The sequence below is a fragment of the Theobroma umbraticum genome, unplaced genomic scaffold (genome assembly GCF_002168275.2).
Source record: "Theobroma umbraticum cultivar Fairchild unplaced genomic scaffold, ASM216827v3 scaffold_30.0, whole genome shotgun sequence".
NCBI classification, from domain to species: domain Eukaryota; kingdom Viridiplantae; phylum Streptophyta; class Magnoliopsida; order Malvales; family Malvaceae; genus Theobroma; species Theobroma umbraticum.
The window spans coordinates 2,260,798-2,288,239 of NW_018397254.1; the positions used below are offsets into that span (position 1 = coordinate 2,260,798).

General features: G+C 34.9%; 3 protein-coding genes across 5 annotated transcripts; 1 reads left to right on the forward strand and 2 right to left on the reverse strand.

Moving 5' to 3' along the window:
- Window positions 1–2,729: 2,729 nt before the first annotated feature.
- LOC110425636 (PAS domain-containing protein tyrosine kinase family protein) lies at window positions 2,730–9,274 on the reverse strand. Of its 3 annotated transcripts, none has more exons than XM_021440580.2 (15): window positions 8,852–9,274; window positions 6,671–7,058; window positions 6,457–6,558; window positions 6,258–6,362; window positions 5,335–5,881; window positions 4,915–4,955; window positions 4,753–4,821; window positions 4,565–4,665; window positions 4,190–4,268; window positions 4,004–4,102; window positions 3,846–3,914; window positions 3,631–3,680; window positions 3,459–3,540; window positions 3,257–3,351; window positions 2,730–3,177 (listed from the first exon to the last, which is right to left on the reverse strand). In XM_021440580.2, exons 1-15 carry the CDS (start codon window positions 9,139–9,141, stop codon window positions 3,063–3,065), a joined length of 2,232 nt encoding a protein of 743 aa, XP_021296255.1. In that variant the 5' UTR covers window positions 9,142–9,274; the 3' UTR covers window positions 2,730–3,062. The 3 variants fall into 3 exon arrangements, with proteins under 3 accessions (XP_021296255.1, XP_021296262.1, XP_021296256.1); XM_021440587.2 differs by having other exon boundaries at window positions 6,671–7,088; window positions 8,852–8,993; XM_021440581.2 differs by having other exon boundaries at window positions 6,671–7,096; window positions 8,852–8,993.
- Window positions 9,275–10,542: 1,268 nt separating this feature from the next.
- HAP2 (hapless 2) lies at window positions 10,543–18,238 on the forward strand. The gene is made up of 18 exons (XM_021430407.2): window positions 10,543–10,751; window positions 10,844–10,987; window positions 11,142–11,230; window positions 11,353–11,392; window positions 11,791–11,848; window positions 11,951–12,011; window positions 12,523–12,601; window positions 12,981–13,115; window positions 13,844–14,038; window positions 14,462–14,542; window positions 14,629–14,729; window positions 15,631–15,748; window positions 16,118–16,150; window positions 16,230–16,323; window positions 16,440–16,528; window positions 17,050–17,165; window positions 17,271–17,371; window positions 17,450–18,238. The coding sequence occupies exons 1-18, from the start codon at window positions 10,569–10,571 to the stop codon at window positions 17,866–17,868; spliced, it is 2,136 nt and encodes a 711-aa protein (XP_021286082.1). The 5' UTR covers window positions 10,543–10,568; the 3' UTR covers window positions 17,869–18,238.
- A 96-nt stretch (window positions 18,239–18,334) lies between these two features.
- On the reverse strand, window positions 18,335–20,731 carry CYP87A2 (cytochrome P450, family 87, subfamily A, polypeptide 2). Its single transcript, XM_021436930.1, has 9 exons — window positions 20,538–20,731; window positions 20,099–20,420; window positions 19,850–19,999; window positions 19,367–19,618; window positions 19,183–19,272; window positions 19,016–19,094; window positions 18,807–18,913; window positions 18,563–18,690; window positions 18,335–18,458 (listed from the first exon to the last, which is right to left on the reverse strand). The coding sequence occupies exons 1-9, from the start codon at window positions 20,729–20,731 to the stop codon at window positions 18,335–18,337; spliced, it is 1,446 nt and encodes a 481-aa protein (XP_021292605.1).
- Window positions 20,732–27,442: the final 6,711 nt, after the last annotated feature.

The following is a 27,442-nucleotide window of genomic DNA, read 5'->3' on the forward strand; positions in this document are numbered from 1 at the left end:
GGGAGAGAGAACATGATTTGTATATAAATGCGGAAATTATACGGTACGGTGTATGTGTATTTTATTAGTATTACTATTTACTAACTCTATCATAAACTAATATTACAAGCAAATAAACAAAAAAAAAAAAACATATTCTTGGACTTGATGTGATAGGAAATGGTTAAACGATAAACTTAATAACGTTATGCGTTTGTCCCAGATGGCGCGTGTATCACACACCCCACAACCGGTTTACAGAAATAATCAAGCAATTTCAATGTTAAATTCTTATGCACCATGTTAATAATAATACGTATACTATTTAAAAAAGTTTTATATTTATTTTTTTGACAGGCAGGTTCTTGATGTATTTAAAAAATGAAAAAAATTATTTATATTTTATTTAATTAAATTTTTATATTTTTATTTAAATTAAATAAAATTTTATGAATAATAGTAGTATTGATAATCAAAATATTATTTATAATTTTATGTTATATTATATATTGATGGGATATGATAATATAATTATATGATATTTTTATTTTTTATATTAATATTATGTAGATATAAAATAATATATTATAATGATAATTAGTGACATATTAAAATGATAAATAATATTTTTATTAATGATAATTAATAAATTTTTAATTATAATTTTTTTTATATTATGGTATAATGATATATGAAGACTAGTCAAAGTTAAAAATTTGGTAATTCCCATCCTAACCAATAACTTAAATATCAGGCATGTGATTGAAGTTGAGAATTGGATTCTTCATAATCTTCAAATGTAGAAATTATACTATATTCAAACTTTGCTTATGTATTTGACTAAGGTCTAAACTATCATTATCAATTACCAACAACCCAGGCCCATGGCAAATCAGCCCAACCAGCAAAAAGTTATAGTAAAAGAGGACAACGGGAAGTTTCCTTCGATCGAAACACGAAAGGAACCAACGATCAACAGAAAGTAGAGCTGAATGGTCAGTCGGAGTCCGAAGGGAGCAAAGCTAAAACGTTTCTTCCCAACATTTCCGCCCACAACAGCATGATCAACTGCATCGATCATGAACACTACAAGTGGGTCACCACATCTGATCGATCAAATCACAAGGTGGAAAGAAACTGAGAAGATGTTGGTAATTATTGTGTCTCGTAATCCCACCTGATGGGTTAATCAGGTGGATACGATTAGATTTGTTCAAGCCTGTGCTTTTCTTTTATATATATTACATATATAGGAGGGTAGATGTGTGCAGTGTAGCTTTGCTATCTATGGCTGAGCTCTGACGTCAGAGCCCGGTCTTACAGGTGATGATAAAAAGAATAATAAGTATTAATAATTAATTTCCTTGAAGGTCTGATCAAGAGAAGACTAGAGAAAGAATTGTTCGTTCAAAGAAGCTAAAAAGCCTTATCTTATTCTTTGTCAATTTTTTTTTGAATGTTGTTGTCTTATCAGAGTGAAGGGAAATACACAGAGGAAGGATTTCTATATTTTTATAGCCAAGCAATGTACTCATATACTTCCATCACAAACCAACGAATATACCACTATCACTAATATTTTCGTTTAATCTCTTTTTCTCATGTGAAGTTTTAGTTTAACCAGAGTTTGCAAATGCCCTCCTCTTCTCTAACATGGGATGTGTATGGAATGGGTGCTCCTAGTAGTGCCTACTTGACTGTTTGAAGCAATCGGCTACCCTTGGTTATAAGTATCTATGTCTGTAAACTCTAGAGACTAGACCCATTGTTGAGGTGTCCAAGGATGAATGCATTTCTGAGAGTTCACGGGCCAAATTTTCTTGGAAATATAACCTCAGACGGTCTTGTTTCCTGAGAGTTCACTGAGTAAAAGAGCAGATAGAGAAATTGTAGGTCACCCTACCCTACTGCTTAACGTATAGGAACTAGGATCTCCCCTTAGCCTCCCACTTGTACAATGGTTAGTGAACCCATAGGACTCGAAGAATAAATGACAGACATGGTCAAAAACAGACAGAGGATAAGGTAGGGTCGTTGTTTTGGAGTCTAAAAATCGGACGGATGAGAAGGGAACTGAAACCCTAGAAATCTTGGACTTTTTCCCTGTGATAACCAACAAAAAGAATCCAGAGAAAAGATACCGTGGCCTCATGCCGACATCCATCAATTTGGCTTCCAGCTCCGTTTTGAAATTACCCTCGTGTAAGTTTCTTATATAATAACAGGTACTAGACAAGAATGGCAATTTCTCTCGTTTTCAGGCCAACAGATAATACTGATACCCAGCATTTGTTCTTTTCATTTGATGGAATGGAAATATGGATGCATGTTTGGGCCTGAACCTGCTGAGTTGCAATGGGAGGGTAGGCTTGGATGCTTGTCTACGTTGGGCTGTAGCCCTTACTAAATCAAGAGAACAGAATTTGATTAACTAGAAACTTCACTTCTGCTCTTTCAGCTGCCACGTCCAGCTATGACTCTTGAGTCTTTTGAAAGCAGATGTTGTAGAGGATATCTTGCTCAACTTAATCGAGAATACTTTAGTCTGTGGGTGTAGATTAGCCAAAAATAGCTGCTAGATGTTATTTTCTCTAGAGATAACCTTTATGGTTTTGTTGTGCTGTCTTGGGCTTGCATCCTTTGCCAATTTTATTTAGTTTATTTTGTTCAGAAAAAATGTTGTTCTCATTAAATTTAATTTCATAGGGGAAAGATGGAAAAGAATCCTCTCACTTACAAGGAGAAAAGACTTCAATAATAATAAGACTATTTTTCTTTGCCATGCACAACAGTTTTGAATATATTATATAAGAGGATAAACAGATTTCTATAAAGAAACATGTTTCCATTGTTGTAGTTTTGCTTTTTCTTTCTCTTTTTAGAGAAAAATGATACCCCAAAATCTAACACTTCATCCCCCTTCCCTTATTTTCTTAAAGGAAAATAAAGAAACAAAATGGAGGAAAAAATGAAGGTAGGACAAGCTATCTACTACTAAGCTATTTGTACAGTTGACTAGTTTGATTTCTCCTATAGCCTAAGTATATCTATGACTATCCACTAAGTGAGAGTTAACAATGGTGCTAACTCCCTCCCATTGCAGTATTTATTCTTCGAGCCAATCCTGTGGCAGATTTTGGGAAAATGCCTGTCATTCTATTGATTATGTCTTCAAAAGATGGTCGATTTTCTGGTTCACTGCTTGTTTGAACACAACAAAATGGTTAGTTTTTTTATAAGCTTGTAAATGTTCGGAAGTAGTGCACGATTGACATACCTTCGCCAGCAGTCACTGATAATTGATGCTACCTGAGGATCAAGGCCTTCTGGTAGCTCTAATCGTCTATCCATGAAGCCTACAACTCCAACAACCTACATTGTGGTTTTAGTAAGCGTAGAGATTAAGATATCAAAGAGGTTATGTAGTTTTGTGATAAAGAAAATAGAGAAAGCTGTTGTAGTGTTAAGAGGTAAAAGACCTGTAAAGAGTTCAAATTGTTCCACGGAATGGAGACAGTCATTAGTTCCCATAAGATGACTCCGAAACTGAACACATCAGACCTGTTTAGATTGATTTCGGTATTATTTGATGTCCCTCTAGAAGAAAATAAAGAACCAGCTAGAAAAAAAGAAACGGTTTCAAGCAATTACGTTTCATTTGAAGGTTCATTCCTAAGGACTTCTGGGGCCATCCATTGGGGCTGCAATTGGAAAAATATATAAAGAAGTTGAGCAACATTTTGTATGATAAGTAGTTGTTAGACACAAACATTGATGCAAACAAATTCAAAAAATGCAGTGAAGGATATTTCTCGTCACTTTGCTGCTACAAGATCTATTAAAGAAGAAGAAGAAGGGATCATTACTGTTCCTCTCCCAGACTTTGTGGTTAAGAAAGTTCCATTTTTCCACCTTGACAGGCCAAAGTCTGCTACCTAAGACATTATACGAACTGTAATAAGCAGTCTGCAAATGCTCAAACCTGCTTGAACTATTTGAAGGAATTAACCAGTATATGTGCTACCTTGACATTCCAGTTTCTGTCAACAAGGAGGTTGGAAGATTTCAGATCCCTATGCACTATTGGCGGATTCCTATGATGCAAATAATTCATGCCTCTGGCCTGCAGAAAAAGACAAATGTGAGGTTTTATTTCACAGCTAATAAGCAGAGAACCTGGAATGAAGGGAAAGATAGAGAGAACACGCACAACATCAAGGGCCATCTTCATACGCCTTCTAAGGTCCAATGCCTGATTATTCTTGTGAAGTGTTTTGAAAAGGCTTCCCCTGATTACAGAACAAAATAAATATGAGTGGTACATTCATCATGAGGAGCAGCATGCATAGGACCTTTCAAGAAGCTGATCCCTGCAATGTACACAGGTATCAACTATTGGAATGAGTATTGTATAGAACCAATGCTGTGTGTATGTTTAAACACACATTCACCCATACACAGTATTCCTTGCATAAGAAATGGTAGGAAATAGCATAATAGGACACTGAAGGACCATCTGTAGATGGAATAATTAACACAGGATCATTGGTTGAGTACCCCTTAGACAAAATAACACGTCCGTTACCTAGGCAAGTACTCTGTGACAATGGCAAGTCGTTCTTGTGAGTACACTGCTCCCATGAACAACAGTACATTTGGATGTCTCAGTTTCCTCATTATATCAATCTGAAGCGTAAGCAAAAGAATCTAAGGATCAGCTTCATTTCCCACATGATATTGTTTCATTGAAAACTTGAAGAGAATTCGGAGTACCTCTTTTTTGTACTCTAGTAATGTTGACTCTCTGTATTCACCCGCAAAATACACCTTAACGGCAACATCCTTCAGGAAGCAAAAATTTTGCCAGGCTATTAAATACTTTTACATGCTTATTTGGAATAAGAAATTGCAAAACTTGGAAGTGAAAGAACTTACTGATCCATTCCAAATTCCACGATAAACAATTGCATATGAGCCTGAAGGCAAAAGCAAACAAAATGATTTGGTATATTAAAAAAAGTTTAACATGTATGCTATCACTCCTCTGATATTAAAGAAGGCAGCAAATTGATCGCAACCAATAAGCAATTACAGAGTTTATTTAATGACCAACACTTCTTGGAAAAGGCACTTAAAATGGATCTGTAACAAAAAAAATACTGAACTTCATTTAAAAATGTTTGGTTTCATGGAATTGCTGCTAAGCCACATATCCCAAAATTTGTTTAAAACAGAGACCAGAGGCAGTTCTCTTAAATCATGCAAGAATCCATTTCTGTGCTGATCAAACTCTTTTTTCTACTGATGTGCACCAGCATGCAGGGATTTTATGCATGTTATAGCTAAGAAGTTTACCTTGTCCAACCTCCTCCCCCAAATGTAGGTCTTCCCATTGAATCTCACAATCAACAATAGAGTTTGACTCATTATCCCCTTTGCTTGATGAACTCCCTTGGCTGCCTATGCTCTCCCATAAACTTGAGAAGTTTTTTCCGTCTGTATGCTTTTGTACTTCATGTTCCATCTCTGAAGCATACATATTTGGAAACTCTAGCTCCAACTCATTGCCATTTCCTTGGCACGCTAATCCTGCAGTAGAATCTCCTATTCCGGCTAAGCAAAATTGTCCATTGCACTCTTTTGAAGAGGCTACAACATTTTTCTCTTCAACAGATGCTGGACTTGTGTGCTTATGTACACTTGCAATAGCATTTTCAGCTGCAGAGAAAGGATTGAAGTGGTTCGGAGTTGATGCATTTGAATCTCCAAAAGAATTAGGTACATCTGTCGCATCATTCCTTGCCAATCTACTAGTTGGGCCATTCTGCTTAACACTTTCATCATATTCGTTGCTGTGGTTGCTAGTTTCCCTGATGTGCAGTTTTGCCAAGACCTTTGCTGCCTACAGTCATCCCCACAACAAAATTCAGCAAAAATGTCAACAATAGGCAGAAGATATAGACAGTGAGGTACAATAGCTTTAGCATAAAATGAATGCAATCTTCAGTAGGATAGAACACAAAAAGTGTCTACTCCACTGCTTTTTAATAAGTTCAGAAACAATTCAAATTACAATAAAAACAAGCACACACAATTGGAAACAGGGTAAATTCCCTAAAGAATTCTGATTCTTGAACTTTTAAATAATTGCCTAGATGAAATGACATCAATTAATTATATGCAAGAAAATGGAAAAACAACTATGACGTCCCTAAATTTTCATTCAAACACTCAGTTGAAAAAGCTCATAACAAATTAAGGTGAAAGAATGTCAATACAATTTTGGAAGGTTGAGCAAAATTGAATGCATTTTCATCCTTTCGACAGCTTGTTCCTTCAGCTGGGTTGCTCTCTTCATGTGAATTTGTGTAAAGTTTACCTTCCTTTTATAATACAAAGAAAAGCAAAAAGAATAAGTTAGATATCTGCTCATATACAGAACCAGCTGAGATTGCATCTGACAGAACAAAGCCTTACTGCTGTATTAGGTGTCTCTAACTTGGCTTCAGTACTTGTTGCAGCATCCTCTTCGTCCCTTGATTTAGTACCATCCTGTTTGTTGAGTAGAAACCTTAAGGCCTGGGTGTTTCAACAGTGCAAAATGTCAAGCTTTTCAGTAAATGAAAATAGAATCAGGAAAGAAAAGAGAAAGAAAATGCGACAAAGATGTAGCAATGCTATACAAAAGCACCAGATTAGAAACAGATGGTCCACTCTGTGGCCGTGGTGGATGCCACTGGATCGTTTTCATCTTTATTCTCCTTAGTCTACCATGATCCTGGTATGTTCCCAGACTCTCTGAATTTATACCATTAAAAATGGCTGCATCACTTGAGACTGTGATAATACCAGTGAGCTGCCCATCCTCATATAATGGGCTTTTGCTTACCAACGCCATAAACATTTCACCTGACCTCCTCTTCAAGGGGAACTGACCTGACCATGATTTCCCAGAGCTCAATTTCTCCATAATTTTTTTTAAGGGTGTATTGTATTCTGCAGCTATAAGAAGCTCTGTATCTCTTTGTCCAAGGACTTCATTGGACCTCCATCCAAAAAGATTTTCAGCTGAGCGATTCCTGTGGTAACAGAACCCTTTTCTTTGTCAGCTGCACAACTTGAAAGTGATGTGTGATTCAATAAATGATTCAGTAAACAAGCAAAAAAAAATAATCTTCTATCTTAAGGGCAAACTAGTTGAGTATAGTACAGTAACAGTTACTTAATGCCAAAGATACAGATACCAACATTAAGAGCAAACTCGAAGATTCACTTTCTCTGAAACTGAGCATGCCTAAATAATCTCAAATGAGTTGAAGACCTTGGATCTTTGCTTCTATTGCTACAATGTAATTTTAATTTAGTACCAGGAATTAAGCAGACTGAACCTGTTTTTGTAACTTTTGTAATATATCTTGTGAGACAAACAACAAATATAAGTATCAATTACAGTCCTTCCAATTACACTTAACATAAATTGAAGACACTTTTCATTTCAACATTCCTCATGACCAAAGTGCTATCTAATTAGTTTTAAGTTGGATACACATATCTATCAAAGCAGAGAAGAACACAAATCAATTGCACCATAAAACATCTTAGAAAACATTTTGTTATTTATTTTTCACAAAACCTTTCTTGGAAAGATTCCAAACTTCTTCTAAACTTTTGTTTCTAAGATAGAAGGATTGCACTTTCAAATGTTGTGTAAATTGGCATAATCTTACTCTATGCAGCTATCTAACTTCATAATTATTCAATGCTAATGTCGTGAGCTTTTTTGGGGGATATTTTCAATCAACTTCTAAACTTTATCTTTCCTACTTTTGGGGAATGGATAACTAATCATCATTGTATGACATACGGCAAGCTCCTCCACCATTATTAGAACTCATCTGATATAGACACATGTATGTGCAAACACGAAATGGTACCTGCTTATTAATGATCTAGGCAACACTATCCTTCATACAAATGATGCACATCTAGCCTTGCTAATTAACCAACCATTTAAAACCCGGGATAAAAGAGGAAACATAAGTAGTGTAATGTTCTAGTTCAAAAGTGTGTTCATTACGAGTGTGGTGCTCTTCGGACTATCAGTTATAGAAATTCTCACAATTCTGATGACAATTTTGATATGCATGTGGTTCTGATAACTAGTTTGGGAATCTTTGACTAGCAGTTGTAGAAATTAATTCTTAAAATTAATGGATGCCAATTAATTTCCTACTACCTGAACATAAACCAGAGCCATTCATTTTGAAGATGGACTAAACAGGGGTACTTGAACTTCCTCCAAAATAGAAAATTGCAAAGGAAAAAAAAGGGAAGAAAAGAAAAAGAAAACCAGAGTTTGGATGTGAACTTCTATCAAATATCTTAACCATAATTTAGAACGATGCCATTTCAATAAGAATACAAATAAAGAATCCAAAAGAAACTTCACTTTTAAAAGAACCCAATCTAATGCTTCATTTTTCTTTACATTCACATTCTTATAAACTTGACCCAAAGTCAACATATTGCTAGTCCTGAGAGACTACTTCCATTTCAAACATGATTTATACTTTTACTTAACTTAGAACCTTAAAGTTTAACTTCCAATTTTTTACTTAAAAAGATAATGTTTACTACTTTAAAACCAATAGGAGTCATCAAAATGAAACAAAAAACTTTTAAAGTCTACCAACTATCATTGACCTTTAAACTTTCTGCATATATGCGACTGTACATCAAGACAACTACTAATCACCACAAACAAAACTCAATCTTTTTCCAAAAGAAGAAAAACATGGCACCACTCAAATAGTCAATAAAAACATCAAAAAACAATAATTAAGAAAAAAAAGTATATATGTTTTTGCTATACCAAAATGTAATCTTTTCCGAAGAAACTGAGCAGACATGAACAGCATGTCCAATGGACTCCAACACGTTCTTAAAAGGACTCCCCGTCGAGAAGAACCCCGGAAACGTTACGAAACAGGAATATGGCGTGGCATCGCCTGAATCTGACGTCCCCACCACCTCTGTTTTACTTTTATCTTGCTGCACAAGCTCGTCAAACTCTTCCCTCAGCTTAGCATGACTCGCTTCCAAACCCAAGCAACGATCCACTAAGACTCTGTAGCGACTCGCTTCAAAGTCGTCCCCCGCCATTGAATCACTGACCGTGACTCGCCGGAGTTGGATGCAAGTCTGCTGATGCTTCGTTAGCTTTTGATAATTAGTACAAGTTTATTACCAAGGTGGTCGCTTATCGTATTTGTTTTTGGTAATAAAATATTAACTTATTTAATATTTATATGAAGGAATCGTGGGTCAAAGGTTGTCCGCCACGTGTATTGGCCGGCTAGGGGAAGCTATCAAGTGCGGACATGTGTAACGTTGGGAACTCAAAGGCGAATGAGGAAAGGGATTTGATATTTTTAGAAAGGAGTTTCCCATTGGTTAAGGAAACTACCTAGCATTTTGTCTGAAATAACATGACGAAAATGCCCCGAATTTGTGGGCTTAGTTACATGTCTTACCCCTGCCGCCATGGGTTTCAAAGGAAGCAAGTGGGCGGGGTGGGGTTAGGTTGCTTGAACTCAAAACCATTTCCAATTATTTTACATCTTGATGACGTGGATTTAGTCAAATTGTAGAGACGCAATCAGTTACGGTCGGTAGTAAATGAGATTTCTGGTGTTCCTTTTATATTCAAGCCTGATCAATCAGTTGGGAGGCGTCCATCTTGAAACGTGTTGACTACCGGTGGGAAGCCGATGGTCAGAATTACATAATGCCTTCGTTGAACGTGGGATGGAGCATCCGCGGGATTCAACAAGGCGTGAAAGTTATTGACGTTTCCATTTTATAAAGGGACATAATTACGCCAACTGTACTTGCACTAATTTTTCTGATTATTATCATTTCACACTTTTTGTTTAGAGATTTTGGTGCCGGAATTTCACCGTACACACACTCTCAGGCACAAATCTTAAATTAGTGATGACATAAGATTCCACAAGCTAGATGTGTACTGTATACGGTCCCGATCCTATAAAGTAGTAATTGCCTATTTGAATAAACCATCACCACATATTTAGAAGGACTAGTACTTTTGAAACTAATATTTTTACATAATACATTAAATATCAATAAATAAATGTCAACTATCATATTTACTGTGACGACTTTTTAAAAAAAAATTCATGTAAATTTTATCATAAATTATGTATAGAAATAATAAATGTAAGATATATATTGTAACCAAAAAAAATATTATAACTTACATATGCATCTATAAGTTCGCAAATTTGATCAAATTGACAAGTCCAATACTAGGGAAGTTTGGGAAGATTGGACCTTAATAAGTCCTGATGGCCTTAAATTTAAGGCCCACATGATTGGGTCAAATGATTTAACTTTAGGCCCACAAAATAAATCTGGCTGGATCGACTCAATATAACCGGCAACGGCGTCGTTTGAACGCAACACTTAAGGTCGGTTACTGGCAGTTTTAAACCTCCCTGTAAATCCCTCCATACCCGCATTTTGGATTCTGCAAATCTCAACGGGAAAAAAAAAGATTAGTCCTGAAAATGGGACGATCAAAGCGATTTCTCTTCTGCATTTTCAGTCTTCTCTGCCTCCAATACGAAGTCGTTTCAGTCCAGATCCTCTCGAAGTCGAAGCTAGAAAAATGCGAGAAGAGTACGGACTCCAACGACAAACTGAATTGCACCACCAAGATCGTCATCAACATGGCCGTTCCCAGCGGTTCAGTAAGCACTCTTCTTAATTTACTGATTGCGAATTAAGTTTCTCTTAACTTCTGTTAATTACTTTTTTTCTTTCTTTCTTTCTTTTTTTGAAGAGTGGCGGTGAGGCGTCGATGGTGGCGGAAATAGTGGAGGTGGAGGAGAATTCGACGAACAAGATGCAGACGTTACGGATTCCGCCGGTGATAACGATCAACAAATCCGCTGCCTACGCGCTTTACGAGTTAACGTATATTCGAGTATGATCTTTAATGAAAAAAAAAAACAATTTTTCTCCTTTTACATTTTGAATTTTGGGAGGGAAATGGAAAGAAAAGAAAATGGGGAGATGGTCGAGAAATTATCTCCGTTTTTCAAAATTATTATTTTTTCTTTAACGATTTTTTCTTTCAGGACGTTCCTTTTAAACCTCAAGAATTCTATGTTAAGACACGCAAGTGCGAGCCAGATGCTGGTGCTAATGTTGTTAAGATATGTGAGAGGCAAGTACTATCATTTTTGTTCTAATTTTCAGTTGTATTAGGGCTTTTCTAGAAAAACTATAAATATGAAGCATTAAATAATAAATAAAGAGATTGACTGGTTCCTAGTGTCGGTCTCGTAGGCTGCGCGATGAGGATGGTCACATCATTGAGCACACTCAGGTTGCATTCTCAACCTGTTTGATCTCATTTGTTTTCTGAATTGTCACTTTAAAAGAAAAAGTCTTAATTATCAAATTTAATTTATAACTAATATATATATATATATATGTATATTACCGTTAGAAAATTATACATCAACCTTGAAGCCCCTCCTTATTTTCTGATTATAATTTTATTTTCTGCTAACTGTTTCATGTCGTTTTAACATACTGCCTGGTTACCTACCTTTGTTTCTTGCCATGGTGGTTATAGATTTCTCTTGCTAGGTTTTGTCCCATATCTAATGAAATATAGTGTGAAATTTTACTTTGTCATTCCTCTTTGACTAGTTATTTGAATTATTCTTTTACTGAACCTTAGTTTTATTTATTTTCCATCTTCTGCCATTCCTGCTGAAGCCTATCTGCTGTGCTTGTGGGTCTCAAAGGCGTGTACCATCATCTTGTGGAAACATCTGTGAGTGCTTTCTGCTTTTTTCATCATTGTCAAGATTTTCTTTTGAATGCAGAGTTTTGTGGCATCGGATTATCCTCAAATTTATGTTTCATTTCTGCATAGTTGACAAACTGATGAAAGGAAAAGCCAATACAGCACACTGTCTCCGTTTTCCCGGTGATTGGTATGGCCTTTCACTTACCTCTACATCCCTCTTTTGGTTTCTTCTCTTGTGTTTTTTGTGTTGTTATTGTTTTTCTGGGCCAACCATTTTTGTTTAATGACATATTCTAAGAAGACACATTTTGTTGGAGGTTTGTGGATTTAAAATAGGTTTATGGATGTTGTGTTTTTGTAGATGTATAGTGGGAAATGAGTGATTGATAGTTCAAAGTTTAATAAAACGTTTTCAAATTTGAATTTCTTTTTTATGATTTCCTTGCAGTAAAATTTTATAGAAATAATTCTAGATAAGATGAAAATAGAGAAAGATAACTGAAAAGGATTTCTACTTAGATTGGTGAGAACATGGGATGTTAAAGTCCATGATGATGATAGCAATGCAGCACTCTTTTTGCTACAATGTCCCAAAGCTTAATTAAATAAGCAACTGCTGACTTTCCATCTTTTACAGCTTAATTTTTGTAAGTCTTGGAGCATATGTTATAACTAGTAATAATTATTTATCCACTTAGGTTCCATGTTTTTGGTATTGGACAGCGGTCAATTGGATTCAGTGTTAGAATTGAGATGAAGACAGGATCTAAAGTTTCGGTATGTTGTGCACCATATCTTTTTCATTAGATACCTTGATTTAATGTATGTGGTATGCCTTTTTTTTCCTGTAATTGTACGAACTTTTTTTTGGTAATTTGTATATTTTTCTGGATCTGGTTTAAATATATTTAAAGGATAGTGAGAGTACTAAATAAGTGCATTTTGGGGTTGATTGTATATCTTTTTTTTTTTGGATAAGTGTGTTGGTTGCATATTTGTTGGTAGTGTCACATGGTGCTGTTAGAATATGATACCAGTGTGGTACATTATTAGTTTGTATTTTGTTTGCTTCAATATCTTAGTTAAATTGAAGAAAAGGGATGTGAAATTATAGCAACACAAATTTACCTTTCAGAAAAATTATTTATGTTTGCAGGAAGTTGTTGTAGGTCCTGAAAACAGATCAGCAACATCCAATGACAATTTTCTAAGGGTTAATCTCATTGGAGATTTTGTTGGATATTCAAATATTCCTACATTTGAGGACTTCTACCTTGTCATTCCAAGGCAGGTACGCTGGCTTTGCAGATATTGCTATGACTCTTGTGAAGGAGAAAGTTATAAACCTGCTAATAGATTTATTGTAGTCATCTTATCCATTACACTAAGATGGATTTTCCTTGGCAAGAATTGAATGAATTCATACTATCAGGTCATTTGGTTTGTTTTCTTATTTGCTCTTACAATGTAAGGATCATATGTTGTTTACAGCTTAATTATGGCCCAAATAGTCATTGTCTCTGAAATTTTTACAAATATATGAACATTGAACAGTATTTTATGTTTCAAAACATACAAATTTCCATAAATTCTCAGATTGATGAAAGAGCTTGAATTGAAATTCTGAACCTTGTATAAGCATTGCTTGGTTTTCTAAGTTTTATTTTCTTACTGATATGCATTTTTTCAGTAGAAGGTACTAGATTTTTTTTTTTTAAAGATCTACTATTAATCTTATTTTTATACATGCTTGTAATAACTGTTTTCTTGTAATGAGTTCATGTTGAGTATCTACTCCAACTAGCAGCTAATGCTGTTCTTCTGTGTCTTATTTACAAGTCATATTGAAGATGGGAAATTGGCTATAATATGCGTGGAAATGCCTTCTTGGCTATGTTCTTTCAGAAGCTTTTAGCTAATTGCTTACAGAGGCATCTTATCTTCATTTGTTTATTGCGTTTTTGGGGCTTGTTCAGTTATTTTATATTGCCACAACTTTTTTTCTTCCTGAAATGACAGGGTGGTCCAGGTCAGCCAAATGATTTGGGAAGGAATTTTTCTATGTGGCTGCTGCTTGAGAGAGTGAGATTTACCTTAGATGGTGTCGAATGCAACAAAATTGGTGTCAATTATGAGGCTTTCAATGGTCAGCCTAACTTCTGCTCATCACCATTTTGGAGTTGCTTGCATAATCAGTTGTGGAATTTCTGGGAAGTTAGTATATGAACTAAACAGTGATTTTTCTAACTTTTCTGACTAGTTTGGTGTAAGATTTAAAATTATGACTCTTCTGCTGTTTTGCAGTTGACTTCTATTACCAATAGTAAATTTTGTTAGTTTCTTTTGATATTGCAGAAGTTAGTTTCTTTTCCATTGTTTCAAACCATGAAAATATCTGGTTATGCGTACTACATATATGAAGTCACTTTTGGCGATTCGAGCTTAATTAATTATGAAAAACTTCAGAAGTTAATTGAACATTCATTACTTATGTATTTTGTTTTATTTGGGAAGCACTTTTTCCAATTTGTAATTGATGAAACATTCAGTATTGTTGTTGGTTAACTTTGATTAAATTGCTTAATTTCCCTGTTGTTGTCATTGTGAACTAAGAAGGCTCTGCCTCATTGCTGACAGGCTGACCAAAACCGAATTAACAGAAGGCAACTTCCATTATATGGTGTGCAGGGGAGATTTGAAAGGATAAATGAGCATCCAGTTAAGCTTTCACAATTGTAGATTCCTTCCATGCAAGTTTGTCCACAATTTAGGTCATCTAACTTATGGTTTCCATTTAGCTGCAGAATGCAGGGTCTCATTCATTCTCTATTGGAGTGACGGAAGTTATTAACACAAACCTCCTTATAGAACTAAGGGCTGATGACATTGATTATGTTTTTCAAAGGTAAGCCAATCCTCCTATCATTGATATTTATGCAGATTACAGATTTAGATGACTTTAATGCAGTCTTATTATAATTGGTGAATAATTCATCAGGAGCACGGATTTGCATTATTTAACTTGATTACGTCAAGTTTAAAATATTTTGTTTTCTTAGTTGATTCCCTTGTTGCAATGTGGACATATAATACACTTGTAAGGTTCATTTTCAAGATTTGAGATGAAGTAAAACCTTAGATTGCCTTTTAGAACATTGACTGCTGCTTTATTCTTTTATTGGTGCAAAGCATGGGTCTAGCAAATCGTCCACTTGCAGAGAACTGCTGCACTTCTATTTTTTTTTCCTCTTCTTCTAAGAAATTACACTTGTATACAGCTGAAGTAATGATCTTATGTGGAACATACAGAAGTCATTTGAATATTGTGTTTACCGCAAATATTATCTTGCCACTGGTGTAGTAATTTCTCCTCAATTTCCTAGTGTATACAAGAGCTGAGAATGTGGTGTTTGTGTGTGTATGTATTTTTTTTTTCTCAATTTCTTAGGTTGGTAGCATTTTTGGTTCAAAAAACTTCTTGAACTTACATAGACATATCATAGTAGAACAGATTCCTTCATTAATCGTGAAGTGTAGCACTGGTTTATTCTTACCATCTAGGACAAGGTATTAAAGATTGTGATGCTATGTGCTAGTATTTATTCATACACTCAATATATAGATTTTTCGTCTTTTCAAGTGCATCTAGGTAATTATTTCTTTCTTGTACTGGTCACCAAGATGTATTTTAGGATTATTTATGCTAATTGATGTCATTTGTTTCATACCTCAGCAGTCCCTCATCTTAATGCCATGTCTTTTATATATTGAGGTCAATATGACATAGACTTCCTTTTTTTTCACAGAAGTCCTGGAAAAATCATCAGTGTCACAGTTCCGACATTTGAAGCCCTCACTCAGGTTGGAGTTGCCACAATTACTGCTAGGAATACTGGTGAAGTAGAAGCATCATATAGCTTAACGGTACTCAGATCCCTATTTTAGTCATATTCTTCCTAAAGCTTAAATGTTCCTTCCCTGAGGAATGATTGGTAAGTAGATAAGTAAATATGCAGTAGGATGTTTTCTTTAATGTATATGAGCATCTTACGTTGTTAAAACTCTATTACTTTCTAGAATGATTGGTAACAATTTTTAACTCCTTTTAAAAATAAAAAACAATTTTTAACTCTGTACATGAAGTAAGAAGGAAACAGTGTATAAAACTAAGTTAAAAGAGGGAGAAAAAGTTTGATGGAACAAATATGTTAAAATTGTGTAGCTGTTTTTTCAAGAAACTTTATTGCAACAAATTGCTCTACTTTCAGCTGTGATGAATTTTTCCTTATGCAGTTTGACTGCTCAAAAGGTGTCGCCCTTATGGAGGTATTTTCTCAATTTTTTACATATGATGTGTATCTGTTTTCATAATGAAAAAAGGTCATCAATGGTGAGATTGCTGCAGGAACAATTCTTCATTTTGAAGCCAAAAGAAATTTCTGCTCGATCTTTTAAACTTTGTCCAGCAACTGATCAAGCAGCAAAATATGTTTGCACTGGTAAGATTACCTGGAGGTCTTTAAAGCATCTTGTATTCTTTTTACCTTCCCAAATGTTAAGGTCACTGAAATTAACACATTTCACTGAGCACGATTTTGCTTGAAATTTAACGCAGCTATACTGAAGGACTCTGAATTTAATGAAGTTGACAGAGCAGAGTGCCAGTTTAGCACTACAGCTACTGTTCTTGACAATGGATCACAGGTACGATAGTTTTAAGTTTATGAACTGCTTACATGTGGTCACTGCCTTGAGATAGAAGTCTCAGCCAAAAAATATTTGTTCTGAGCAGATTCTGAATTTTCTACATGGAATTCTATAAAAAAGCAATGTGGTATATGTGCATTTCTTCTCTTTTAGTGTGATTTGATAATGAAAACAAAGGTCAAGAATAATGCAAGTAGTTGAAGCATTATAAGGGACACTCTATGTGTTGCATTTGTTGAAAATAGTTACATATCTTTTAGACATTTTCTTCCTTTTCTAAAGTATATCAAGGGGCAAATGAACATAAGGGTCCTAAACAAAAGAGAATTGGCATCGTTTTTCTGTCTATTTGAACTTTGTTAGAAAGCTATATGTGTCAACTTTTAAGAGTGTAATATCTATCACTTTAGAAGATGTAATCTGAGTGCAATGTAGCTCAGAAGTATGAGATCAATGTGTCACTTGTTGCTCTTGATGTATATGGTTAGTAAATACTTAAAACTGTGAATTTGTTTCAGATTACTCCTTTTCAACCACCAAAGACTGGCATAAATGGTTTCTTTGAGTCTATTGAAAGAATTTGGAAAAATATTTGGGAAATTTTGGTTGACTTCATCACTGGCGAAACTTGCAGGTGCATTTGGAAATGACATTTTATGTTTCCAGTTCTGTTTTTTTGAACCTTTAATTATGTAAGCTGCCGTTGCATTAACTATACTTGTTTCCTTTCTCTGTGCAGAAGAAAATGCTCTGCTTTTTTTGACTTCAGCTGTCACATACAGTATATCTGTATGAGTTGGATAGTGTTGTTTGGTTTACTTTTGGCTATATTTCCGACTGGTAAAACCTTCTTTCTGATCCTCACATGCTAGGGAGAATGCAAGAATAAAGTCATATTTCATTGTGTTTTGAATGCAGTTCTTGTGTTGCTATGGCTTTTACATCAGAAAGGAATCTTTGATCCTCTTTATGACTGGTGGGAAGATCATTTTGGGTTTGACGATCAGAGAATCAGAGATTATCACAGGCACAGTATTGGCATTGGCCACTCCCATGTTCATGCTAAAAAACATAATAAAGCTAGGCGACACAAGCATGATTCTCTATATAAACGAAGCAGCATTCACCAGGAGCACAGGCACAACCATTCAGAAAGGGATACTGATTATTATTATTATCTGCATCGTGTTCACAAGGACAAGCACAAACATAGACGTGTCAAAAGTTCTAGCATCAAACAGAAAGTCCACTTGGACAGGAGGAAAAATGATGATGTTGGGCACCACAAGCACAGAAGGGCAATAGAGACTATAGAAAGACCATTGAAATTGAAATAATGGACAGCGAGACAAAAGTTTTGAGTTCAGATATGGGCTGTTGGAGAAGTTGTATGGCCAAAAATTTTCCTTCATCCTTTTTCATTTGAGGAAATGGTGCCACCTGAAAACTCCAATTACAAGAATAAAGCTAGTATTTTAAAAAAAAGGGAAAAAAAACAGTAAAAGCCTGAAAACATTTACAATATTACATGTAAGACCCATATGTCATGTTCTGTTTTAAATTTTTTTTTTTCATTTTTCTCAAGTATATGATGAGATTAGAAAACTTTGTATATGAGCATTCGTAAAACTATGATTTAGTCTTGGTTGGAGACATAGAGAAGTAACTGTTATAATGGCTTCTCTATTTTCTAAATTTTTTTACAATATCAAGGTATTTATAACTGCTATCCACTTCTGCAGTCCAAAAAAAGCAATGCTGACTGGTAAGATGCCAAGTTGGAACATTTGGTGTTTCGCTTTCTTAGCCATGTAGACTGACATGGCTTGACATTAGTCTAGTTTTCTCCATGAGCTGAATGTGAAAGCCATCTGGAAATTGTAAACCTGGAGTTCGGAGTATATTTCCTCCTTTGACTGGTTGCCACCTGAAAAGTTCAAAATTTAGTTGAGTTTCCATTCCTTGCTTTCTATCACCAAGTGTGCTGGGCAGATATAGAACATATTGTAGTTTGTAGCAACATGCTCTTACCTGTACTTTGTAACCAGGCAATGGAGAAACACGGCCATCTGCACTTTAGTGAAGTCCGTTCCCACACAAAATCTCATGCCACCACCAAATGCCATGAAATTCTTAGAGGCTCCATTCATTTCTACTCCCTGCAGTTAAGAAGTAGAAGAATCGTTTAGAGCTTCAAAGTAAAATTTTATATGTGGGTTTGTCTTAGAAGCAATCTTGCAGGCGAATGAGGGTAGAGCTTCCAGTAGTCACCCACCTCCCATCTTGATGGATTGAAGGCCTGCGGATCTTGGTATTTTGCTGGATTCAGGTGCACAGCTGGGGGACAAACCATTACTGCCCAACCGGCTGGAATGGTATATCCTGCATTCATTCCAAATTTTATGTGTTACTTTTTATATTAATTGAATGACTAAAACTTTTTTATAACAATAGGAAAAGGGGTCAGACATTTTTTATGCATACCCTTGAATTGGATTTCTCTTAGTGCTTTTCTGAAGATTCCTGGAACTATATTTGCCAGCCTAACGGTTTCATTGATGAACTGCAAGTTGAACTTGTCAGTATATGGAAATAAACAGCCTAAAGCAAATGATAAATGTCATTAGAAGTATAGAGCATAACTGTCTCACCTGGAATGTATAAGTCATTGATTTGTATTCTTTCCATGTAAGTCCAGAGTCGGGATCTTCACGGTTCCGTAGAATTGTCTCATGCTCTTCCTGTAAGGTGGAAATACTTAACTGTGTGTTTGTTTCGGGAAACAATGAGGATTTTCGCAGATACGGAATTATTAGCTGCAATCATTTCACATACCGTTAACTTTTTCAGCACTGAAGGGTCGTCAGAAAGGAATTTAACGGCTAAAGTTAGAGCCAGGGAAGTTGTTTCAAAGCTGGCAAATAGTAGCACGAACATCAAATCCAGGGCGATTGCCTCTGAGAGAATTGTACCCTCTTTCTGAAGTTCTTCAAGGACATAATCGAAAAAGTCACTTCGGTTCTTCCCGGGCATTGCCCGCCTTTCGTTTAGCAAGTTCTTCAGCATTTTCATGCCATTTCTCCTTCCCTGGATAAAAACTTCGAAGAGTCAAGACACTAGAAGATGGACCCATGGAGGCATATGTTTCTAAATTCAGGGGAGCCCATTTAGTTGCATGGATAAAAGAATTTCCATTCCAACGTACACTTTAAATTAGTGTTAAGTTACATACCCTGATTCTTAATTACCTTGCTATTAATTATGCTCAAGAATGGGAAAATGCTAGTATAAATTGGTAAATAGAAAACATTGTTGTACCTGTAAACATTTGTGATAAGCTGTTCCAGGAATATCCAATGGGAAGGAGATTAATCCTTGTATGAATGCAACAAAATTCTCCCTCAGATTTTCCGAGGAATTGTCTTGGTCATAACTTATCAGTTTTTTGGCTGTCAGATCAAATATCATCTGCAAAAACACCAAGTTTTCATTAAGTCTACTGACCAGGAACTTTACGAGAATGCTCAGTTGAAAGATGAACCATGAATATTGGGTATGTGAAATTACACTAGCAGTTGCTTCTTTTAACTCAACGGTTTCTTGGCTTGACCAGCGTTGCAACCTTCTGCAAGCTGTCCGCTCAACTTCTGGAAGCATCTTCTTAAGGCTTTCGGGACCAAAGAGATTAAGCACCAAGTTCTTTAGGTACTTGTACATGAAGCCATGTAAGGAACCCACATTCTGACGTCCAAAGATCTCTGTAAATGTATCGGGATACCAGCTCTGAAACAGTTGCCCTTCTTGCAGGAAGACGAAATGATTGAGATCCGGGTCGGCTGATACGATTACCGATCGCCCCACTAAGCTAGTCTTGAATATTGGCCCATGCCTGCAAGTAAATAGAGTAGTTAGAATGGAAGGAGAGAAAAAGAAGATTATCATGAGGAAACTGATTGGTTGCACGCCTAGTTTAGCAATAAATGCAATTCATGGCCATTAATTTGACCTTTTCATCCTCTCTTTGACAAAGGGATGGATATCGGAAGTCGTGCTGGGGCCGAAGAACTGAAGAGTCTCGCCGAGAAGTGGGAAGCCCATTGAACCTGGTGGGAGTTTGCCGTTGCATCTTGGGTTTCTCCAGTTGTAAACCCAATGCGTGATGCATATAACAAGCAAAGCTCCAATGACCAATGCCAGCATCTTATGCTCTAAAAGTATATGAATGCAAGCTAACAGAAGATATCCTGGATTGATCAGGAGAAGATTTATGATGCTGATATGTATTTATGGTTTATAAAGAAAAGGGAATGGAAAGGTTGATATTTCCAGAAATGGGAAAGAGTTTCGAGTAGGAAACGTGGGGAGAATAGACAGGTAGGAGAAGAAAGTGCTGGCATGTATCTCACGATTCTCATCAACCTGGAGAAGCTCTACTTAAATAGGAAGGCAATGCTTACAACTGTTCAAGAGAATTAATTATAGTTTCCTGATCACTTTTGTTTTTTCCGAACCAAAGGCTGTAAATAAGTTGTTGGAGATATAATAGACCTAATTTAGAGTTTCTCTGTCTTAAAGAGCTTTTCATTGTCATCATTTTGTCAACGCTTCACCAGTTGAGAGCCTAGCATGACTAGAAGCTAACACGATGCTTCCTATTTCTTTCTCTTTCTTCATCTAGTGGCTGGAATGGTGGATGCATTTTTTTCCAAATTAAGGGTGAAAGAGCCTATAACATGAAAACTGAAGAAGCACGAGGCTGAATTTTAGCCTTTTTTAAGGAGATATTGGAGGAACAGAAAGGCAACTGTAGATTTGAGAGGATCGATGGAGGTTCAAAGGATCATGTCTGACCAAACTTATGTATCTTAAACCAATCTACATTACATCATTAAATACATAAATCTAATGGCTTCTTGCCAACATCTTGAAATTGTCTAAAAATCTATGCTAAATTTTCCCATATCTGTGTGCTAGTGCCCAACACAAGTATACTGTCACATAATAACTTCTAGTTTTCAATTCTTCTCTTCTCGAATCAGATCTGCTCCTAGATCTTCTTTAGCTGTAAATCTCAAACTCATAAATTCTTAAATCCCAATGTCAAAGGTCCACTCTTAATGCATACATCACTAAGATTTCGAATGAAATGTATCTGGATATGCATGCAACTACTGTTATGTCTACTCTTTTGATCATTGCTTGGCAATAAAATTTTGAGACTAGTTAAAGTTAATAAGACTACTGTTCAGGTTAACCAGTTTTCAATACATAGAGCACCGGCCCACCAGGCCATTGAGCCACGGACTGAACCCCATGCAAACAACTACAAATAACAACTACATTTGTAGGTAGCCGGTAGGTTACTGTGAGTTTTTGATCCTCCATTATATGCATTACGCGATTAGATTATGCATTTATCACAACATTTGTCACAATGATACCGGACAAAACTCCGCGTATAGGCCTCAGACAATGGAATTCAGATGAATCTTGGAAACATGGTGTCCTCAAGTTTGTCTGCTTATGAGCTTTTTCTATTAAAATATTGTATGCTAATTTACTTAAACCAGTTTTGCCTGGTTAAAAAATAAGTGATCCAACTACTAGTTTAGTTTCAGCTTTTGACATGTCACTTAATTAAGATTTATCCATAAGACATCTCTTGTCATTAATTGGGGATCGGAGGGGGAAGTCAAGTCACTGAACCTTAGCGGTTTAAAGCTGTAAAGTCCACTGCCAGTGCCAGTACTCTTGCACGTGGAGACGGTGTTATACGAGCTAGTCCTCGTATGGATACCATTCACTTCTTTAATCAACACTTTATGGACTAAATCTTGTTCTTATTAAGTGTAATGGCCCAAGGGAAGATAGATAAGTGTTTTCCATAGCTGTCACGAAATTACGCATTTATGAATACGACGTGGAACGGCCTTAGTTTACACCCCATTCAGGCAAATGAATGCATGGATATCCTCTTCTAATTCTCTCTACTTTCCTGATATATCGAGACACCTTCGAAACCTTTTTCCTTTTGCGGTGATTATTTTTCTTGTAAAAGGGTCTCTCTTTATGCAGAAAAGTTCAAAAATGGCTGAATGAGGGTGACAAAGATTGCGTAACCGCTGAGAATGAGCTTGGAAAGGGTCTGCTATATGGACAAAAAGGGGGAGGGGAGCTGCACAAAATGATAGCTCTTAGCTCTGATATTAGAATTCATAAATTATAAACAAAAAAAGGCTTAATCAATTTGTTAGTATAAAATATTAGTGCAGAAAAAAGGAGCGCTGTGAGGTCAAATATTCTGTTCTGTAGTCGCTTAAGTGAGGTGTTTAATACTAGTAATGATGCTAATAATTAATAATTTGGGGAAAATTCTCAATTGCTGGTAGGAGAGTAGAGCCTCAGAGGGGACCTACCTGTCTTGAAAGTACAGTGCCACAAAATCTTGTTGGTAGGAACCTGCATGCGATGGATTTACAAATAAACAGGATCCTCTACACTTTCCTTCTTCTTTTTTTTTTAATTATTTTCTGGTCCTATGATTGGACGGTCATGATTATTGATCTTGTTGACTTCAAAAATTCTTCATTAGTTGTTGATCTTACCGGTTGGCGCAACATTTGTTCAAGGACGGTGATGATATATGCCCTCTGAATCCAGCTGGGTGTCTCCACAAGATGAATATATCTATCTCTAGGATCCATGGTGCATGTCTCTCTATCTGTTTATAAAAATAAATAAACTCACCCGTTATACATTCAGTTATTCAGAGATGAAGGAATTGGTACATGTTGGTATGGAAGTTTCAAAGTTTGGCAATTGGTGCAGGTGGTTTGTTTTATTTTTGAGTTATCCAAGGAGGGAGAGAATTGGGGAGAAAATTGTTCTTCTTGTCTGTGCCTTTGCGCACGGGGCATGTATTATTAAACTCTTTTCTATTTTCCTCTTTGCTTCAGGCATGAAGCATATCGAGGGACAGCAACTGTAGTCTGCAGTGTTATTAATTCCATTCAAATGACAAAACCCTTCCTGTTAATTTTATTCGCCACTTATCCAAATTAATGTGAAGGAGTAAAAGAATCAAGCTATAGATTCATGGTCCATGGCCATAGAGGGGGGATGGGGTTTCCTTAAATTCTTATAGTTTGCCCCCAAAGTCTCCCAAAGGAAAAACACCGATGCGTGCTGCATATATGGAGGTAGGAGTAGGACCACATGGAGCTGATGATATATATATATGTATATATATACACACACACTTCTCGCACCGTCCAGTTCTTGGAGACTCTAACCTCATGCAAAACGTTAAGCTCTAGGAGTGAAGGCACCTGGAAGAAGAAGATAAACCAAAGCCCCCCACAAGGAAAATCGAAAGAAAGAAGCTTTCTTTCGTGTTCTTGTTCTGACTTAAGATTCAATGTATGTTTCATTACAAAAGAAAATAAAAGTACTCGTCAACTTGTCCCATTTGCTCTCTCCCAGTTATGGTACTAAACTCCAACAACATATTGGCTGGGGAAAAAAAAAAGACCCACTAGTTATATATAGGATAATATTAAAACTTTCAATTTCCTAAGTAACGCGCTGGTAAACACTATGATTTCGAACTGATAATCGTTGACACAGGAACAAAGATGAAAGCATTTGCTGGTACTTCCTATTCCATTATGAAGAAACAATTGTAATATTTGGGTTTGGACCGGATTTGAATAGTAATTTATTACTCGTTTTACTTGATTATTTGTTATCTAAATCTGATTATAGTAATATTTGGATATTTTTAAATATTTAAATCGATATGGATATATGTTGTTTCTTATTATTTATTATAAATTTAATTTCTTATTTATCATGTATTTCTAGCTAGAATATATATTACCCACAAGTGGATGTCTTAGTACATGCATTGTGGCGATTGCTGGATACGGAATTAGGTTAAGTATGCCTTGTAATCTAATTTTTCTTCAATGTGTTAAACTAACATCTAAAGAGAATTAATCAAGCTTATTTTCAACTGTGCAAGAAATTTTTAAGCGTAAGTAAAGTGCGAATTACGGCCGAAAGCATGGCTTAAAATATAATTTAGGGGAAAAACAAAGGTTTCAAACTATATGGAGCCCTAGGATGAGATACCCTAAAGTGATTAACATATATATAATCACAATCAACATAATTAAACTATTAATATCATTCTGAACCATGATTTAATTAGCCCCAAGCCTCTTCGAAATGATTCATTTAAAAGAAAAAAGCAGTAGCAAATTAACAAGTAATTTAATTAAAAGAGACTCCCGTTTACCGGGAATTTGTGGTGGGGATAATATTATCTAATTAATCTGGTGAATCTAGTTAATCATTGTTTAAGCACCTGGTTTTAGCATAAATTGTGACCAAGCTACACTTGATAATTGTGATGTTTTATTCTAAGTTAATTAGTTCTCTGGTCAAAAAGCTACCATCAAATTTAAATAAAACAATTAAACAACGCAAACAGAAGCTTTGCTCCCTGTCCGGCTGCCTTGACTCACAAGGATTGACCTTCAACTAATACCTCTTTACTCTAAACTTACCCTAAAAGAAAATTTTAATTATTTATTAAAAGTTCATGAGAAGATTATAGGCTTGCCACGTTCATATATGTACATGAGACGAAAATTATACAGATGTTAGCTCATGTAACTTGCAATAATTAACTGCTAGTATACAGTAGAATTAATTAATGTATATAACTATAGTTTTCTGTATAAAGAAATGAAAGCCATTGAGCAAAGCAAGGTGTAGAATAGTCATTGGTGACGTGCGAGAAACCCAAAATTCATGACCTGGGAAACATGACCATGGTTGCTTTTTCAATTATGGAGCCTTGCAGAACAATCCAATTCCATGTTCTAATGTTGGTGTGATCTGCAAAACAATATTCTTCAATTCTTGGCTTCTGTTACACTGTAAAGACACATGACCCTTCCCAAACCCTGTAAATGCTGTCACTTGAACTATTGGACCAAACTGGGCTGGCCCAACATCAGTTCCAGGATCTGCATAAGTCCAGGTTGTTGTAACCATGGGCCTTCGAGCTTTATCTTTTCTTTTTTTATTTTGTACAATTTTTTAAAATAAAGATATATGTTTTTATCAATTGTTGAATTAATCGGGATACATGATCCATTATGATATATCTTTGATATATATTGCCAATAACTCACGCATATCATAAACAAATTAATACCAGAAATTTCAATAATTATTTTAATATATTAATAATAATCCAAATAAACCATCAAAATATCCTCTAGACATTATATTTTGAGGGTTTTTTTAATTTAACTATTGATGTTGGTATTAAAAAACTTACCCAATAGTGTTACTTATTATTAGGATATATATATATATATATATTGGGTTATTGTGAATGCAAGTTCCAATATACTTATTATTAGGATATATATATATATATATATATTGGGTTATTGTGAATGCAAGTTCCAATATAGAATTGTTGGGTAAATTAGTAGGCTTCTCGGCCTGCTGTTCCTTTATCAACCAAACCATTCTCAAACAGTTGACTTTCCCAGACTTACTAATTCTGACAAGATTGGCACTTGGTACCTTATCAAGGCCAGCACTGACAACCGGATCCTACTAAAAATGGCTAAAAGTTGGACATTGTTCTTACCAATAATAGTTAACTAACAAATAATTATTTATTCCTTATTAAATAATTTAAATAAATTACTTATTCTGATTGCAATGTGCCAGAGGAAACTGGATCAAAATTCTAGGCCCGAACTTCGATATTTGGTTTTTCCCAGCCCAACTTTTAAAACATAAGTTGGAGCCCATTGGGCCACTGTTTGTATTCTTTTGGGCTTAGATTGAACTGGTTCTAAGGAAATCATTGCTAGACTTTCATGTTTTAAATGTATTAAATATGATTATATACGAAATATATTAAAATTAAATATGAATATGACACAAATAATATTAATATCTTAAATTTTAAACACATATACGTATATATTTAATAACTGTGTAAAACAACACAATACTGTTAATATGTTTATTAAACGTGTCTATATATGACATGATACTATTAATAACATAATTAGCATGTTTAATACGATCAAATAAAAATATTTATAATTTAATATAATATTATTATATAAATTTAAAATTAATAATTATAAAAATAATTATAACAGAATAAAATAATAATAACATCAAATATAACAAAATAAAAGTTCAAAATTAGAGTTTGAGTATAACATAATTACATTATTATTTTTATTAAATTTAAAAACTTATTAAAATAATTATTTAAAATTATTTAAGTAATGCTAAAATAACTTTTGATTATTAATTTTTAACAAGTTGATAAACACGTTATATATATATATATATTTAAATACAACAATACGATTTATTTTTGTGTCTTACTATATTAGACACGAATAATATGAAACACATTAAGGTTAAATCCAAATCTGTTTAATCTCGTGTCTTCCCGTACCGTGTCCAAAATTAGCACACTTAATTATTACCTCAACTCTACTTTCTCTTTTAATTAGCATCAATTATAAAGAATTTTCATCAATGTAAATTTTCACAAATTAATTACAAAAAATTATAATAAAAATATAGATAAAAAGTTTTCCAATTTATATATTTTTTAGAAAACCACGTTAAAATTTTCAACTGTATTCATTTCATGTCGGAATAAGGTTAAATTTGAGGTTCTCCATAACTTTAAAGTAATTTTGTTTTGTAATTAATCATACTTTACATTATTAAATAGAGAAAAATGAAAAAAAAAATAGAGACATTGAAATTTAGAATTCTATAAAAAAACTAAAAAATTCAAAGATTCCTAACTTATCCTTTAATCATTGGATCATGGCCAATACCAAGAGCCCA